The sequence below is a fragment of the Lampetra planeri genome, chromosome 76, assembly GCF_965212315.1.
Source record: "Lampetra planeri chromosome 76, kcLamPlan1.2.h2, whole genome shotgun sequence".
Lineage (NCBI taxonomy): Eukaryota > Metazoa > Chordata > Hyperoartia > Petromyzontiformes > Petromyzontidae > Lampetra > Lampetra planeri.
The window spans coordinates 2,891,509-2,907,200 of record NC_136181.1 but is presented as its reverse complement, the minus strand read 5'-3'; the positions used below and the strand labels follow the sequence as shown (position 1 = coordinate 2,907,200).

General features: G+C 52.1%; 1 protein-coding gene across 1 annotated transcript; it reads left to right on the top strand.

Moving 5' to 3' along the window:
- The first annotated feature begins 406 nt into the window (after positions 1–406).
- On the top strand, positions 407–15,475 carry LOC144737951 (mitochondrial 2-oxoglutarate/malate carrier protein-like). The gene is made up of 7 exons (XM_078620858.1): positions 407–593; positions 2,009–2,215; positions 7,363–7,453; positions 9,067–9,157; positions 11,961–12,060; positions 13,702–13,753; positions 15,189–15,475. The coding sequence occupies exons 1-7, from the start codon at positions 442–444 to the stop codon at positions 15,339–15,341; spliced, it is 846 nt and encodes a 281-aa protein (XP_078476984.1). The 5' UTR covers positions 407–441; the 3' UTR covers positions 15,342–15,475.
- The last annotated feature ends 217 nt before the right edge of the window (positions 15,476–15,692 follow it).

The following is a 15,692-nucleotide window of genomic DNA, read 5'->3' as shown; positions in this document are numbered from 1 at the left end:
AAAGGCGCATAATTCAAAGACAGCGCACTATCAGAGTATGAGAGCTCGGGGTAAGCATTTACACCATTGGTACCTCATTTGCCAGTAAAAAATATTGTTTTTTTACCCTTCTATCTGGCAACAAAACTGACACGTTTTTTTACGAGGAGTCATGTTTGCATAGATCACAACACAAGCAGTCAAAATGCAAACATAAAGAAACAACTCTGATGATGATAATGATATGCACTGTCCTTGAAGTTTTTATACCAGTTGAAAGGGTAAACACCTATTACTATATTTTGCCACTGGTAAAGGAGATGTCTCTGTGTAAATGCATACCACACACTCACTCACTCACCCTGTGTAGATACCACACATTCACTCACTCACCCTGTGTAGATACCACACACTCACTCACCCTACAGCGGGTGGTGATGTTTGTCTTGGTGTTTGTGCAGAATGGCTGCCACGGTGTTTGTGCAGCCGCTGGACCTGGTGAAGAATCGCATGCAGCTGAGCGGGGAGGGCGGCGGAGCCCGGGAACACCGCAACAGCGTGCAGGCCGTGGCCTCCATCCTGCGCAAAGAGGGCGTGCGGGGAATCTACACCGGGTGAGTGAGTGGGTGAGTGAGTGGGCGAGTGAGTGGGTGAGTGAGTGGGTGGGGGGGTGAGTGTGTGGGCGAGTGAGTGAGTGTGTGTGTGGGTGGGTGGGTGAGTGAGTGGGTGGGTGAGTGTGTGGGTGAGTGAGTGGGTGTGTGTGTGGGTGGGTGAGTGAGTGAGTGGGTGGGTGAGTGTGTGTGTGGGTAGGTGAGTGAGTGAGTGGGTGGGTGAGTGTGTGGGTGAGTGAGTGGGTGTGTGTGTGGGTGGGTGAGTGAGTGAGTGAGTGGGTGGGTGGGTGAGTGTGTGGGTGGGGGGGTGAGTGTGTGGGCGAGTGAGTGAGTGTGTGTGGGTGGGTGAGTGAGTGAGTGGGTGGGTGAGTGTGTGGGTGAGTGAGTGGGTGTGTGTGTGGGTGGGTGAGTGAGTGAGTGGGTGGGTGGGTGGGTGGGTGGGTGAGTGTGTGGGTGAGTGTGTGGGTGTGTGAGTGAGTGGGTGGGTGAGTGAGTGGGTGAGTGTGTGGAACACCGCAACAGCGTGCAGGCCGTAGCCTCCATCCTGCGCAAGGAGGGCGTGCGGGGAATCTACACCGGGTGAGTGAGTGGGTGGGTGGGTGAGTGAGTGGGTGGGTGGGTGAGTGAGTGGGTGGGTGGGTGGGTGAGTAGGTGGGTGAGTGTGGGGGTGGGTGAGTGGGTGAGTGGGTGGGTGAGTGAGTGGGTGAGTGGGTGGGTGGGTGGGTGGGTGAGTGGGTGGGTGTGTGGGTGAGTGGGTGGGTGGGTGGGTGAGTGGGTGGGGGGGTGGGTGTGTGGGTGGGTGGGTGTGTGGGTGGGTGGGTGAGTGGGTGGGTGAGTGTGTTGGTGGGTGAGTGTGTTGGTGGGTGAGTGGGTGGGTGAGTGAGCGGGTGAGTGAGTGGGTGAGTGTGTGGGTCAGTGTGTGCGTGCGGGGCATCTACACCGGGTGAGTGAGCGGGCAAGTGTGCGGGCGAGTGTGTGGGTGAGTGAGGTGTGGGTGAGTGTGTGGAACACCGCAACAGCGTGCAGGCCGTGGCGTCATCTGGTCCAACACCAATGGAGACTAGGCTCTAAGAAAAGCTGTCTCGGGTGTGGACCTATCAACTTCAAGGACAGTGCACATTATCATCATCAGAGTTGTTTTATTTTTGTTTGCATATTGACTGCTTGCGTTGTGGTTATTGCAAACGTGATGCCTTGTATAACGGTGTCAGTTTTTGTACCAGTTGAAAGGGTAAAAAACCTAGCGCTATATTTTATCCTGCGGTATCAATGCAATATTCTGATTCTGTGTTGCCTGGTAAAAAAAATGTTTTTGTATAAAATAGCGTCAACCCGTGTCTGCTCCGTGTCTCACCTCGTGCGCCCGCCCCCACACCCACCCCACACCCGCCCCACCCCACACCCACCCCACTCGCCAGGCTGTCCGCGGGACTGCTGCGCCAGGCTACGTACACGACGACACGTCTGGGCATCTACACGGTGCTGCTGGAGCGCCTGACGAGCGACGATGGGGCACCTCCAAACTTCTTCGCCAAGGCGGCCATCGGCATGGTGGCCGGGGCCACGGGAGCCTTTGTGGGCACCCCAGCAGAGGTGGCGCTCATCCGCATGACGGCCGACGGCAGGTGAGACCCGTAGACTCACGCAGAGACCTGTAGACTCACACAGCAGATACCTGTTGAGTCACACAGAGACCCATAGACTCGCACAGAGACCCATAGACTCACACAGCAGAGACCCGTAGACTCACACAGAGACCCATAGACTCACACAGAGACCCATAGACTCACACAGAGACCCGTAGACTCACACAGATACCTGTAGACTCACACAGAGACCCGTAGACTCACACAGAGACCCATAGACTCACACAGAGACCCATAGACTCACACAGACCCGTAGACTCACACAGAGACCCATAGACTCACACAGAGACCCGTAGACTCACACAGAGACCCATAGACTCACACAGAGACCCATAGACTCACACAGAGACCCATAGACTCACACAGAGACCCATAGACTCACACAGAGACCCGTAGACTCGCTCAGAGACCTGTAGACTCACACAGAGACCCATAGACTCGCACAGAGACCCATAGACTCACACAGCAGAGACCCATAGACTCACACAGAGACCCGTAGACTCACACAGAGACCCATAGACTCACACAGAGACCCATAGACTCACACAGAGACCCATAGACTCACACAGAGACCCGTAGACTCGCACAGAGACCTGTAGACTCACACAGAGACCCATAGACTCGCACAGAGACCCATAGACTCACACAGCAGAGACCCATAGACTCGCACAGAGACCCGTAGACTCACACAGAGACTCATAGACTCACACAGAGACCCATAGACTCACACAGAGACCCATAGACTCACACAGCAGAGACCCGTAGACTCACACAGAGACCCATAGACTCACACAGAGACCCATAGACTCACACAGAGACCCATAGACTCACACAGAGACCCATAGACTCACACAGAGACCCGTAGACTCGCACAGAGACCTGTAGACTCACACAGAGACCCATAGACTCACACAGAGACCCAGACTCACACAGAGACCCATAGACTCACACAGAGACCCATAGACTCACACAGAGACCCGTAGACTCGCACAGAGACCTGTAGACTCACACAGAGACCCATAAACTCGCACAGAGACCCGTAGACTCACACAGAGACCCATAGACTCACACAGAGACCCGTAGACTCACACAGAAACCCATAGACTCACACAGAGACCCATAGACTCGCACAGCAGAGACCCATAGACTCACACAGAGACCCATAGACTCGCACAGCAGAGACCCGTAGACTCACAGAGACCCTTAGACTCACAGAGACCCGTAGACTCACAGAGACCCGTAGACTCACGCAGCAGAGACCCATAGACTCACACAGAGACCAATAGACACCCATAGAGACCTATAGAGACAAAGACATAACAAAGACCCCCCATATAGCCTTAACCAGACTCTTGGGGCAAGTGCTGTTAGCGAGTAGCACCTATGAAGGCCGGCACGGCACACGAGGGGGTGGGTGGCCAGCACCACGCCCGGCCGCCTTTGTCTCCCCAGTGGCGATGTTTACTACGCATAACGCACCAGGTACTCATTTGAGGCTGAGTCGACCTAGGGGAGGTGGCCCAGGGTCGGTTAAAATAACTGTCACACAGGGTTCATCTTCTTGGTTCTTTCGGTAAAGTCACGTAGAAGGGAAATAATAAAATAATAAAAATAAAAGATAATAAAATACAATTCTCACGACGTTTCGGCCACAATGCAAGCAGCCGTCTTCAGGTGTAGAACAGGTCTGTCGGAAAGACGGCGTCTGAATTAACACCACCAGGCTTGGCAGCGTATATTTAAGTTGGGTCGGGGGAAGGAATGGCGCCTTGACAAAGGAGTTTACATATCAACAGCGGAATTTAGCATATTGATGACAAATGCAGATATGGGATTAGTCACTCCTTGTGGAATGTGTAGGTTGGTGAGGGGGTCTCAAAGTCATATTATGGCTAAGAATTTTATAATGTTTTATATTTTTGATTATTTTATTATTTCCCTTCTACGTGATGACTTTACCGAAAGAAACAAGAATACATTCACGTAAAACAATAAAATACAATTCTCACGACGTTTCTGAACGTGTTGTCTACATTTATTTAAAGTTGCGCATTTTGATGTGACGTCACATTTCTCAAACCTCCACCCCACCAATCGTCACAAATGTCTGACCCCCCCCCCCCCCCCGAGGTGCGTGACGTCATTTATGGATGGCCCCTAACAGCACTTGCCCCCAACAGCACTTGCTACAGGCTACCTGGGAGATCTTTGTCTTGTTTGTGGTGTTGCGTTTGTGTGGTCGCCAGAGGTCGCAACCGGGTACCCGATACCCGTAACCTACCCCATACCTGGCTACCCGTACCCGGCCAGGTACGGGTACGGGTAGCCGTTTGCGACCCTGGGGCGGCCGGGTACGGGTAGGCCGTGAGTCACTGGGTGAGTCACCGTTTGTCACTCATTTCCCAACGTCTTGTCTCTTCTCACAATTCAAGTTCCTAGAATCAACCCACCCGCGCCTGCAACATGGCTTCATCCCAGAGGTCGCAATCGGGTACCCGATACCCGTACCCGGTCGGGTATGGGTATAGGGTACGGATACGGCCGGGTACGGGTAAGGAATCAAAACCCGTTTGCGACCTCTGGTGGTCGCGTGATTGTGGTGGCGTGTTGGTGGTGTGTGCGTGGTGCGTGTCGCGTGAGATGTTACTGATCAGTGGCGTGTGACGTGTCACGCGTGTGCACGTGCGTCTTGGTGTGTGCCGCCTGTTTGGTGTTTGTGTAACGACAAAAACCACCAACACATGAGCGTCAGAGGCAGGACTCTGCTACGGATACATTTCAACTGAGGCTAGGCGGGTTCCCAAGCTGCAGGCTGTGTGTTTCCCACAACAAAGATAACACTGGTCAACATAATTTTTCTGGCGTGAGGTATTCCAAAAGGTAATTTTGGGGCGGTGCTGATTCCAAATCTGGAATCAGTTTTTGTCTATCACGTCAGGTTTTTGAGATATCAAATATTGCATTTTCAATAAAAACTGCAGAAGAAAAATATTAAATAAATGTGGATATCTACATAAAATTATATTATAAACACACTATCCTAAAAATACAGCACCATGTTTTAACACTAAAGCAGTCACTGACTCGCAACAACTTGCAATCATAAGTGACGGAGTTAATTTCGGGTGAAATCAATGAAAATGGGGTATTCCGATAGCATAACAAGTAAACCCGTAAAAACAAAGTTTTTCACTATAAATCCTTTATATGCGTGGCGGCTAGAATCTTCTCGTCCTCTGGCTTGAGATGGCTGCCACCTATGGGTCAGATGATTGTCTGCCAGTATTAAGCAATTGGTAATTAAATATTTAATTTGTTTTCCCTAAACAGTGTCTCGCACAACGAGTCTGTGTGGAAAATGTCAGCTCGATTGGATCACGGGAAGTGGGTTAAAAAACGACCGAAAGATTTGCACGGTCGTAAGCAAGCAAGCAAGCACGCAAGCAAGCAAGCACGCACGCAAGCAAGCAAGCAAGCGAACTTAATATAAAGGATTTAAAAATGAGATGTGATAGAGCAAATCTGAGATCAGATTTGGAATCGGCACCCTGAAATTACTCTAGAACAGCTGCTAAAGTTCAGGCCAGAAAAAAAAAGTTTGTTTTTGTTGACCAGTGTTATCTGAACCGTTCCTGGGCCTCCCCTAGGTCGACTCAGACTCAAATGAGGTCGTGGGTTTGACCCCGATCCTGATGCCTGTTGTTGTATATTTGGAGTCTGTGTCTCTCTCATCATCATCATCACGGTGGCTAGGAGATGTTAACTACCTCGCCTGGTATACAGGAGGTCGTGGGTTTGACCCTGACCCTGATGCCTGCTGCTGTTGTATATTTGGAGTCTGTGTCTCTCTCATCATCACGGTGGCTAGGAGATGTTATCTACCTCGCCTGGTATACAGGAGGTCGTGGGTTCGATCCCGACCCTGACGATGCCTGCTACTGCTGTATATTTGGAGTCTGTGTCTCTCTCTCATCATCATCACGGTGGCTAGGAGATGTTGACTACCTCGCCTGGTATGCAGGATGTCGTGGGTTTGACCCCGACCCTGATGCCTGCTGCTGTATATTTGGAGTCTGTGTCTCTCTCTGTCTCTCCCAATTACGTTTCGCAAACTGCCAAAGAGTTTGAATTGCGGCAAAAATATTTCGCAATGACAATAATAATCCCTCTCCCCATTCCCTCTACTCCATTACCCTCCCCTTCCCCTCCCCTTCCCCTCCCTCCCCTCCCTCCCTCCCTCCCCTCCATCCCCTCCCCCTCCCCTCCCCTCCCCCCCCACCCCTCCCCTCCCTCCCTCCCCTCCCCCTCCCTCCCCTCCCCCCCCACCCCTCCCCTCCCTCCCCTCCCTCCCCTCCCCTCTCTCCCCTCCCCTCCCCCTCCCCTCCCTCCCCCCCTCACCTCCCTCCCCTCCCTCCCCTCCCTCCCCTCCCCTCCCTCCCTCCCCTCCCCTCTCTCCCCTCCCTCCCTCCCCTCCCCTCTCTCCCCTCCCCTCCCCCTCCCCTCCCTCCCCCCCCTCACCTCCCTCCCCTCCCCCTCCCTCCCCTCCCCCCCACCCTTCCCCTCCCTCCCCTCTCTCCCCTCCCTCTCCTCCCTCCCCTCCCCTCTCTCCCCTCCCTCCCCTCCCTCCCCTCTCTCCCCTCCCTCCCCACCCTCCCTCCTCCCCCACCCCTCCCCTCCCTCCCCTCCCTCCCCTCCCCTCCCTCCCCTCCCCCCCCTCCCTCCCCTCCCCTCCCCTCCCTCCCCTCCCTCCCCTCCCTCCCCTCCCCCTCCCCTCCCTCTCCTCTCTCCCCTCTCTCCCCTCCCTCCCCTCCCTCCCCTCCCCTCCCTCCCCTCCCCCTCCCTCCCCTCCCCTCCCCCCCACCCCTCCCCTCTCTCCCCTCCCTCCCCTCCCTCCCCTCCCCTCTCTCCCCTCCCCCTCCCCTCCCTCCCCTCCCTCCCCTCCCCCTCCCTCCCCTCCCCCCCCACCCCTCCCCTCCCCTCCCTCCCCTCTCTCCCCTCCCTCCCCTCCCCTCCCTCCCCTCCCCTCCCCCTCCCCTCCCTCCCCCCCCCTCACCTCCCTCCCCTCCCCTCCCCCTCCCTCCCCTCCCCCCCCTCCCTCCCCTCCCCACCCTCCCCACGTGGTGTAGGCTGCCCTTGGACCAGCGTCGTGGCTACAGGAACGTGCTGGATGCGCTGTTCCGCATCGTACGCGAGGAGGGGGTCCTCACACTGTGGAGGGTTCGTAACAACCACCATCACCAGTACCACCACCAACACCACCACCAACAACCTCCACCACCACCACCAACCTCCACCACCACCACTGCCACCACCACCACCACCACCACCACCGCCACTACCAGTGCCACCACCACCACTCTCCACCACCCCCAACCTCCACCACCATCACCAAAGACAAAGATCCCCCGTGTAGCCTTAACAGACTGTTCGTGCTATATGCTGTGTGTGTGCTGTGTGTGTGTGTGCTGTATGCTGTATGCTGTGTGTGTGTGTGTGTGCTGTATGCTGTGTGTGTGTGCTGTGTATGCTCTGTGTGTGTGTGTGCTCTATGCTGTGTGTGTGCTGTGTGTGTATACTGTGTGTGTATGTCAAGTGTGTGTGTGCTGTGTGTGTGCTGTGTGTATACTGTGTGTGTGTGCTGTGTGTGTGTGTGCTGTGTGTGTGTGCTGTGTGTATATACTGTGTGTACGTTGTGTGTGCTGTGTGTGTGTACTGTGTGTATGCTGTGTAAGTGTGTGTGTATGCTATGTGTATGCTGTGTGTGTGTGCTGTGTGTGTGTATGTGTATGCTGTGTGCTGTGTGTATGTGTATGCTGTGTGCTGTGTGTGTATGCTGTGTGCCGTGTGTGTATGCTATGTGTGTGCCGTGTGTGTGTGTGCTGTGTGTGCTGTGTGTGTGTGTTATGTGTATGCTGTGTGCTGTGTGTGTATGCTATGTGTGTGCCGTGTGTGTGTGTGCTGTGTGTGCTGTGTGTGTGTGTTGTGTGTGTGTGCTGTGTGTGTGTGTGCTGTGTGTGTATACTGTGTGTGTGTGTGCTGTGTGTGTATACTGTGTGTGTGTGTGCTGTGTGTGTGTGTGCTGTGTGTGTATACTGTGTGTGCTGTGTGTGTGTGCCGTGTGTGTGCTGTGTGTGTGTACTGTGTGCTGTGTGTGTACACTGTGTGTTGTGTGTGTGCTGTGTGTGTATACTGTGTGTGTGTGTGTATACTGTGTGTGTGTGTGTATACTGTGTGTGTGTGCTATGTGTGTATACTGTGTGTGTATACTGTGTGTGTGTGTGTTGTGTGTGTATGCTGTGTGTATGCTGTGTGTGTATACTGTGTGTGTGTGTGTGCTGTGTGTGTATACTGTGTGTGTGTGCTGTGTGTATACTGTGCGTGTGTGTGTGCTGTGTGTGTATATACTGTGCGTGTGTGTGTATGTCGTGTGTGTGTATACTGTGTGTGTGTGTGTGCTGTGTGTATATACTGTGTGTGTGTATATACTGTGTATGTCTTGTGTGTGTATACTGTGTGTGTGTGTGTGTGCTGTGTGTGTGCTGTGTGTGTATACTGTGTGTGTGTTGTGTGTGTATACTGTGTGTGCTGTGTGTATGCTGTGTGTGTATACTGTGTGTGTGTGTGTGTGCTGTGTGTGTATACTGTGTGTGTGCTGTGTGTGTATACTGTGTGTGTGTGTGCGCTGTGTGTGCGCTGTGTGTGTATCCTATGTGTGTATGCTATGTGTGTATGCTCTGTGTGTGTGCTGTGTGTGTGTGCTGTGTGTGTATACTGTGTGTGTATGCTATGTGTATGTGTATGCTGTGTACGTTGTGTGTGCGGTGTGACAGGGCTGCGTCCCCACGATGGCGAGAGCCGTGGTGGTGAACGCCGCTCAACTCGCCTCCTACTCACAAGCCAAGCAGTTCCTGCTCGACACGGGTGACCACACTCACACATTCTCACACTCACTCACTCACTCTCACACTCACACACACACACTCACTCACTCTCACACTCACACACACACACTCACTCACTCTCACACTCACTCTCACACTCACTCTCACACTCACTCTCACATTCAAACACTCACACTCACACTCTTACACCCTCCCTCACTCACACTCACTCTCACACACTCACTCATACTCACACACACTCTCACACACTCACTCATACTCACACACACTCCCTCACTCACTCTCGCATCCACACTCCCTCACTCACACTCTCACACAATCACTCACACACACACTCACTCAGTCTTTCACACACTCAATATCTCACACTCACACTGACTCACACACTCAACAACAACAACAACCGCCATTCGCCACTTAAGTGGCGGTGACATCACCACGACGTTTGTGCCAGGCTATGTGCACCTTGAGGCCACGTGAAGTGTCGAACGCCCGCTGGCAGGAGGTCACGGGGCAGACCCAGCAGGTGCCACGGGTCGACTGACCGAGATGACCGAGATGACTGGCTGATGCACCACCTGTGCCCCCTACTGTGCCAACTTGCTGTGCTTTAGCCACCCGGCGCTCCGCTCGTTGTTATGAGCGTCGCTCCTCCGCCCTCCGTTGTTGTTGGAGGGCGACTGCCTCCAACTGCCCAGTAGCGTCCTTCACGAGCCTCCTCCACAGAGGCCGATCTTGACACCGCTGGTACCAGTCATCGGCAAGTCCACTCAGCTCCACGTCCTCCTGTACCACGTCACTCCATCTCTTCTCTAGCCCGTACCGCGCCCATTTCGCCCCGTCGATACGGCCGAACAAAAGCTGTTTAGGCATGCGGTGGCTGGGCATGCGGGCTACATGACCCAGCCAACGCAGCCTTGCCTACCGGAGGAGCTCACCGATGGGACTTTGTCCAGATCTTTCAAGGATTTGTGAGCTCCTCACACAATCCAGCCTGGTTAAACCCAGGATGGATCGTAGGCAGGCCAGCCTAAATGTTTCTAACCGGCGAAGATGTTCCATTAGGGGGGGTCCACGTTTCGCAAGCGTTGAGAAGGCAGGGAACGACTGTGGCCGAAAAGACCTGAAGCTTCGTGTGGAGCGACAGACCAGGTAGCTTCCACATAGCGTTATGCAACCGATTAAAAGATAATGCCACTCGACTGGTTCGGAGTGAGACCTCTGCTGATAAACTGGAGCCAGTCATAAGCACACTACCCAGGTATGGGAAACTCTCCACTTTCTCCACAACTCCCCTATCACCAATTGGGAGTTGTGGGGGTGGAGTGTCCGATGGTACAAAATACCCAGGCAGGTGCTTAGTTTTGGTGGAGCTGATGGTAAGTCCCCACCTCTTAGTGGCATGCTCCAGGTTCAGCAGCAGCGTCTCCAACTCCTCCTCTGAGTGAGCAGCAATTACCAGATCATCGGCATACATAACATGGTTGAGCAATAGGGTGCCATCCCTTGACCGCACCCGGGCATCGATCAACCTCCCATTGTATCTGTACCAGATGGAAATTCCTCCACTACAGCTATTGAAGGCTTCACGAACTACGCAGTCGAAATAGATGTTAAATAATGTGGGAGCCAGAGGACATCCCTGTCGCACCCCAAGGTGTACAGGGAATGGCTCCGACTCCCGGCCACGTAGTTTTACCCGGGCCCGCTCGCCATCATGAAGGTCCTTAATGATCGTGAGCAGAGGGTCAGGGACTCCGAAAGCACGAAGAACAACCCAGAGCCCAGGCCTACTGATGGTATCATAGGCCTTGACCAGGTCAATAAAGCAGATATGTAGGTCTTGTTGGAATTCCCTACACCTCTGCTGTAGCAGACGGACAGAAAATATGGCATCTGTGCAGGACCGCCCTTTCCTGAAACCGCATTGGGGCTCCGCAAGCCTCTCCTCAGCGTGCCTAGCAAGGCGATGTTGAATAATCCTTGCCAGGACCTTTCCCGGCACACTGAGGAGTGAGATGTCTTCCACGAAACCGGTCCCTGGTGCCAAAAAGGTTGGGGACCGCTGGTGTATTGTAGTGTAGTGTGTAGTAGTGTGTAGTAGTGTGTAGTGTATAGTAGTGTGTAGTGTATAGTAATGTATAGTAGTGTAGTGTGTAGTAGTGTAGTGTATAGTAGTGTGTAGTGTATAGTAATGTATAGTAGTGTAGTGTATAGTAGTGTAGTGTATAGTAGTGTATAGTAGTGTAGTGTATGGTGTAGTGTATAGTAGTGTATAGTAGTGTAGTGTATAGTAGTGTAGTGTATAGTAGTGTAGTGTATAGTAGTGTAGTGTATAGTAGTGTAGTGTATGGTGTAGTGTATAGTAGTGTAGTGTATAGTAATGTGTAGTGTATAGTAATGTGTATAGTAGTGTAGTGTATAGTAGTGTAGTGTATAGTAGTGTAGTGTATAGTAGTGTAGTGTATAGTAGTGTAGTGTATAGTAGTGTATAGTAGTGTAGTGTATAGTAGTGTGTAGTAGTGTGTAGTTTATAGTAGTGTAGTGTATAGTAGTGTATTTGCTCTCCAACACACAACCGGTTAGTGCTGTACTCATAACAAATTGGCACCACGTTCTGTTTACGTGACACTAAACCTTACTAATTGGCTGTGTGGTTGGGTGGTGGAGGGCTTAACGACACATATATTGACTCGATCTAACCCAACAAAAAGAGACCTGTATTGTGGATGACATTGCTCGCGAAAGCCCTTGCTACGTGTTAAACCGATTGTGATTAACTGTCCGTGATGTCCATGTGGTGTGTGTGTGTGTGTCCCCAGGATACGTGAATGACAACATTGTGTGCCACTTCTGGGCGAGCATGCTCAGTGGCCTTGTCACCACGGCTGCCTCCATGCCAGTCGACATTGTCAAGACCAGGTACGACGACGTTGACGATGATGATGACGTTGACGATGATGACGATGATGATGATGATCATGACGTTGACGATGATGATGATGACGATGATGATGATGAACGTTGGGTTGCTCGGTCAATGGCCTGCAGGGTCAACGGCGGCGTGGTGTATTCCACAAATATGCCCGACTGTGAGGGCGGGCACAAGCCGGCGTGAGTAGGTGAAACGTTGAGTTTTATAAGGGCACCACGGGGTGACCAGCCCCTCCCCACCCAGCCCCACCCCTCCCCACCCCCCACGCAGCCCCACCCTCCCCACCCAGCCCCTCCCCACCCTCCCCACCCAGCTCCACACTCCCCACCCAGCCCCTCCCCACCCAGACCCTCCCCACCCAGCCCCTCCCCACCCTCCCCTCCCCACCCAGCCCCAGCCCCACCCTCCCCACCCAGCTCCTCCCCACCCTCCCCACCCAGCCCCTTTCCACCCTCCCCACCCAGCCCCTCCCTGCACGACGGAGACAATAATCCCCTGTGGGCTGGTGTAACCAGGAGGTTCCTACCAGTATAATACTGCTTTATACTCTTTGGTTCTTTCGGTAAAGTCACGTGGGTAGAAGAAATAAAATAATCCATCACGACGTTTCGATCGCAACACAATAGCGGTCGTCCTCAGGCGGAAAACATAATCATCCAGCAGTGGAACTGCTGAACCGGCGAGAGAGCAGCTACAACAACAACAACAAGAGGTGATTGTATGTGTGGCGATGGGCAAGCAGGCGGGGTCTGAGCTGGAAAGGAACTCCATCCACGGACGCAAGCACCTCAGTTGTGTTAATGGGGGAGATTAGGGAGAGAGAGATTAGGGAGAGAGAGATTAGCATGAAATGAGCTTCTGTCGCCGCGTAAGATTATCGTCGCCACATATGCGCACAACAGCAGCGCTGATGAGAGATTAGCACCATGAGAGTGCAATCCAAAGGACTTGTGAGAGATCTAAGAGAGAGACACACAGAGAGTCAAAAATAACAGCTGACATAGGCAGGTAGGATGGAAACATCACAGTCAGTTAAGACTTGACCTGGTTAATAACGTCCTTACAATGATTGCTCAGGTTGTACCCATCCTCTCGGTTGAAGCTGTGTCTGTGTTTATATATCTGGATGGCTTCATGAACAAATCTCTGAAGGTAGCCGGTGGGTTTACAGAGTAACTTCGTCTTGGGAAAAATCAATTTCGTGTGAGCACACCGCATTAAAACAATGATCAGCCACGGCAGATGTATTGGTCCTAGCCGTGTTTCAGATCTGCCTTGTGTTCACGAACACGGTCCGAGACATGTCGCTTAGTTTCCCCAATGTAACTGCTACTACAACCACAACTCAATTTGTAGACACCAGGGCATTGCATGTCAGGAATCACATCCTTTACAGATGGGATCAATTCACGGATTTTGTGTACTGTGTTGAAACGAACCTGGATCTTTTGTTTGTTTAAAATTTTGGAAATATTTTTTGTAACCCCTGCTATGTATGGTAAAGTGATGGTTTTGGTTGGATCCTCCGAAGGTTTGTTTGGTGCGATGTTGCCGTCTGAACAGCCCCTCCCATACGTGACGCGCTCTCTCTCTCTCTCTCTCGGTGTCCTCCTGCCCCCCTTCTGCAGGGTACAGAACATGCGCATGATCGACGGCAAACCCGAGTACAAGAACGGCCTGGTAAATTCGCTCACACCTCCTGCCCCCAGTGACCACAGCAACCACACAGTCTTCGCACAACAACGACGACAGCAGCAAACTAACATAATAGATGCTTTTACATTTCGATTTAAAGCTTTCGTGACGGCAGGGATTCATCTTCTTGGTTCTTTCGGTAAAGTCATCACGTAGAAGGGAAATAATAAAATAATAAAAATCAAACAATAAAATTCTCACGACGTTTCGGCCACAACGCAAGCAGCCGTCCTCAGGTGAAGAACAGGTCTGTCGGAAAGACAGCGTCTGAATGAAACACCACCAAGCTTGGCAGCGTATATACTTAAATATATACTTAAATATACGCTGCCAAGCTTGGTGGTGTTCAGAAGAACAGGGCTGTCGGAAAGACAGCGTCTGAATGAGCACCACCAAGCTTGGCAGCGTATATACTTAAATATATACTTAAATATACGCTGCCAAGCTTGGTGGTGTTCAGAAGAACAGGTCTGTCGGAAAGACAGCGTCTGAATGAACACCACCAAGCTTGGCAGCGTATATTTAAGCTGCTGGGTTGGAGGGGGAAGAGCGCCTTGACAATATAATTTGCATATCAAGAGGAATTTAGCATATTTATGGAAAATGCAGATATGCGATTAGTACTACTTGTGAAATGCGTAGGAGGTTTGGCGGGGGGTTTCAAAGTCATATTATGCCCGTGCATTATGCAGGATTAAGATTTCCCGTTCGACCTCCGAATTTCGTTCGGTTTCCGGGGCAAAAAATGTTCAGGAAATATCGCTCGAACACCCATTTGTTCGAGTTCTGGGGCGTTCGATCTCCTAAGTTCTAACCGGTGTGTGTGTGTGTGTTGGAGAGTAAACCCACTACAACATTTACAGTCAGTTAGTGTGAGTCACGCAAACACAACATGACAATTAGTTACTTAGTTCAGCACTAACCGGTGTGTGTGTGTGTGTGTGTTGGAGAGTAAACACACTACAACACAGCAGTCACACGGCACCAGCAACAGTCTCACACACACAGAGCACAGAGACTTGTGAAACACCTTCACCAGCACATCCTGCCACAACAACAACCGCCATTCGCCACTTAGTGGTGGTGACGTCACCACGACGCTTGTGCCAGGCCACGTGCACCTTGAGGCCACGTGAAGTGTCGAACGTCCGCTGGCAGGAGGTCACGGGGCAGACCCAGCAGGTGCCACGGGTCCACTGACCGAGACGACCTCTAAGTGGCGGTGACGTCACCACGACGCTTGTGCCAGGCCAAGTGCACCTTGAGGCTGCTACGTGAAGTGTCGAACGCCCGCTGGCAGGAGGTCACGGGGCAGACCCAGCAGGTGCCACGGGTCGACTGACTGAGACGACAGTGTGATGGTGAAGGTGTCTCTCAGGTCTCTGTGCTCACCGTGTGTGTGACTGCGGCTGCCTTGCAGGACGTGCTGATGAAGGTGGTTCGCAAGGAAGGTTTCTTCAGCTTGTGGAAGGGCTTCACTCCATACTACGCCCGGCTGGGCCCACACACGGTGCTCACATTCATCTTCCTGGAGCAGATGAACAAGTTCTACAAGGTCTACTTCCTCTCTTAGAGAGGGGGGCAAAGGGGGGGGGCGCTCCCCCACCACCACCAACGCTCGCACACAACACCACGAGAAGGTGGGGAAACAAAACTCATATTCATATTGTTAGGTTTTTTCAGTAAAGTCACGTACGTAAAAAAATTTAAATTAATAAAAGTAAAATAAAAATAAAATAAAAATCACGACGTTTCGGAGGCAACACAAGCTTCCGTCTTGCTTTCGAAACGTCGTGATTTTTATTTTATTTTTATTTTATTAATTTTTATTTTTTTTACCTACGTGACTTTACCGAAAAAACCTAAGAATATGAATCCTTGCAGTCACGAAAGCTTCAAATCTAGAACAAAACTCCCACAACGC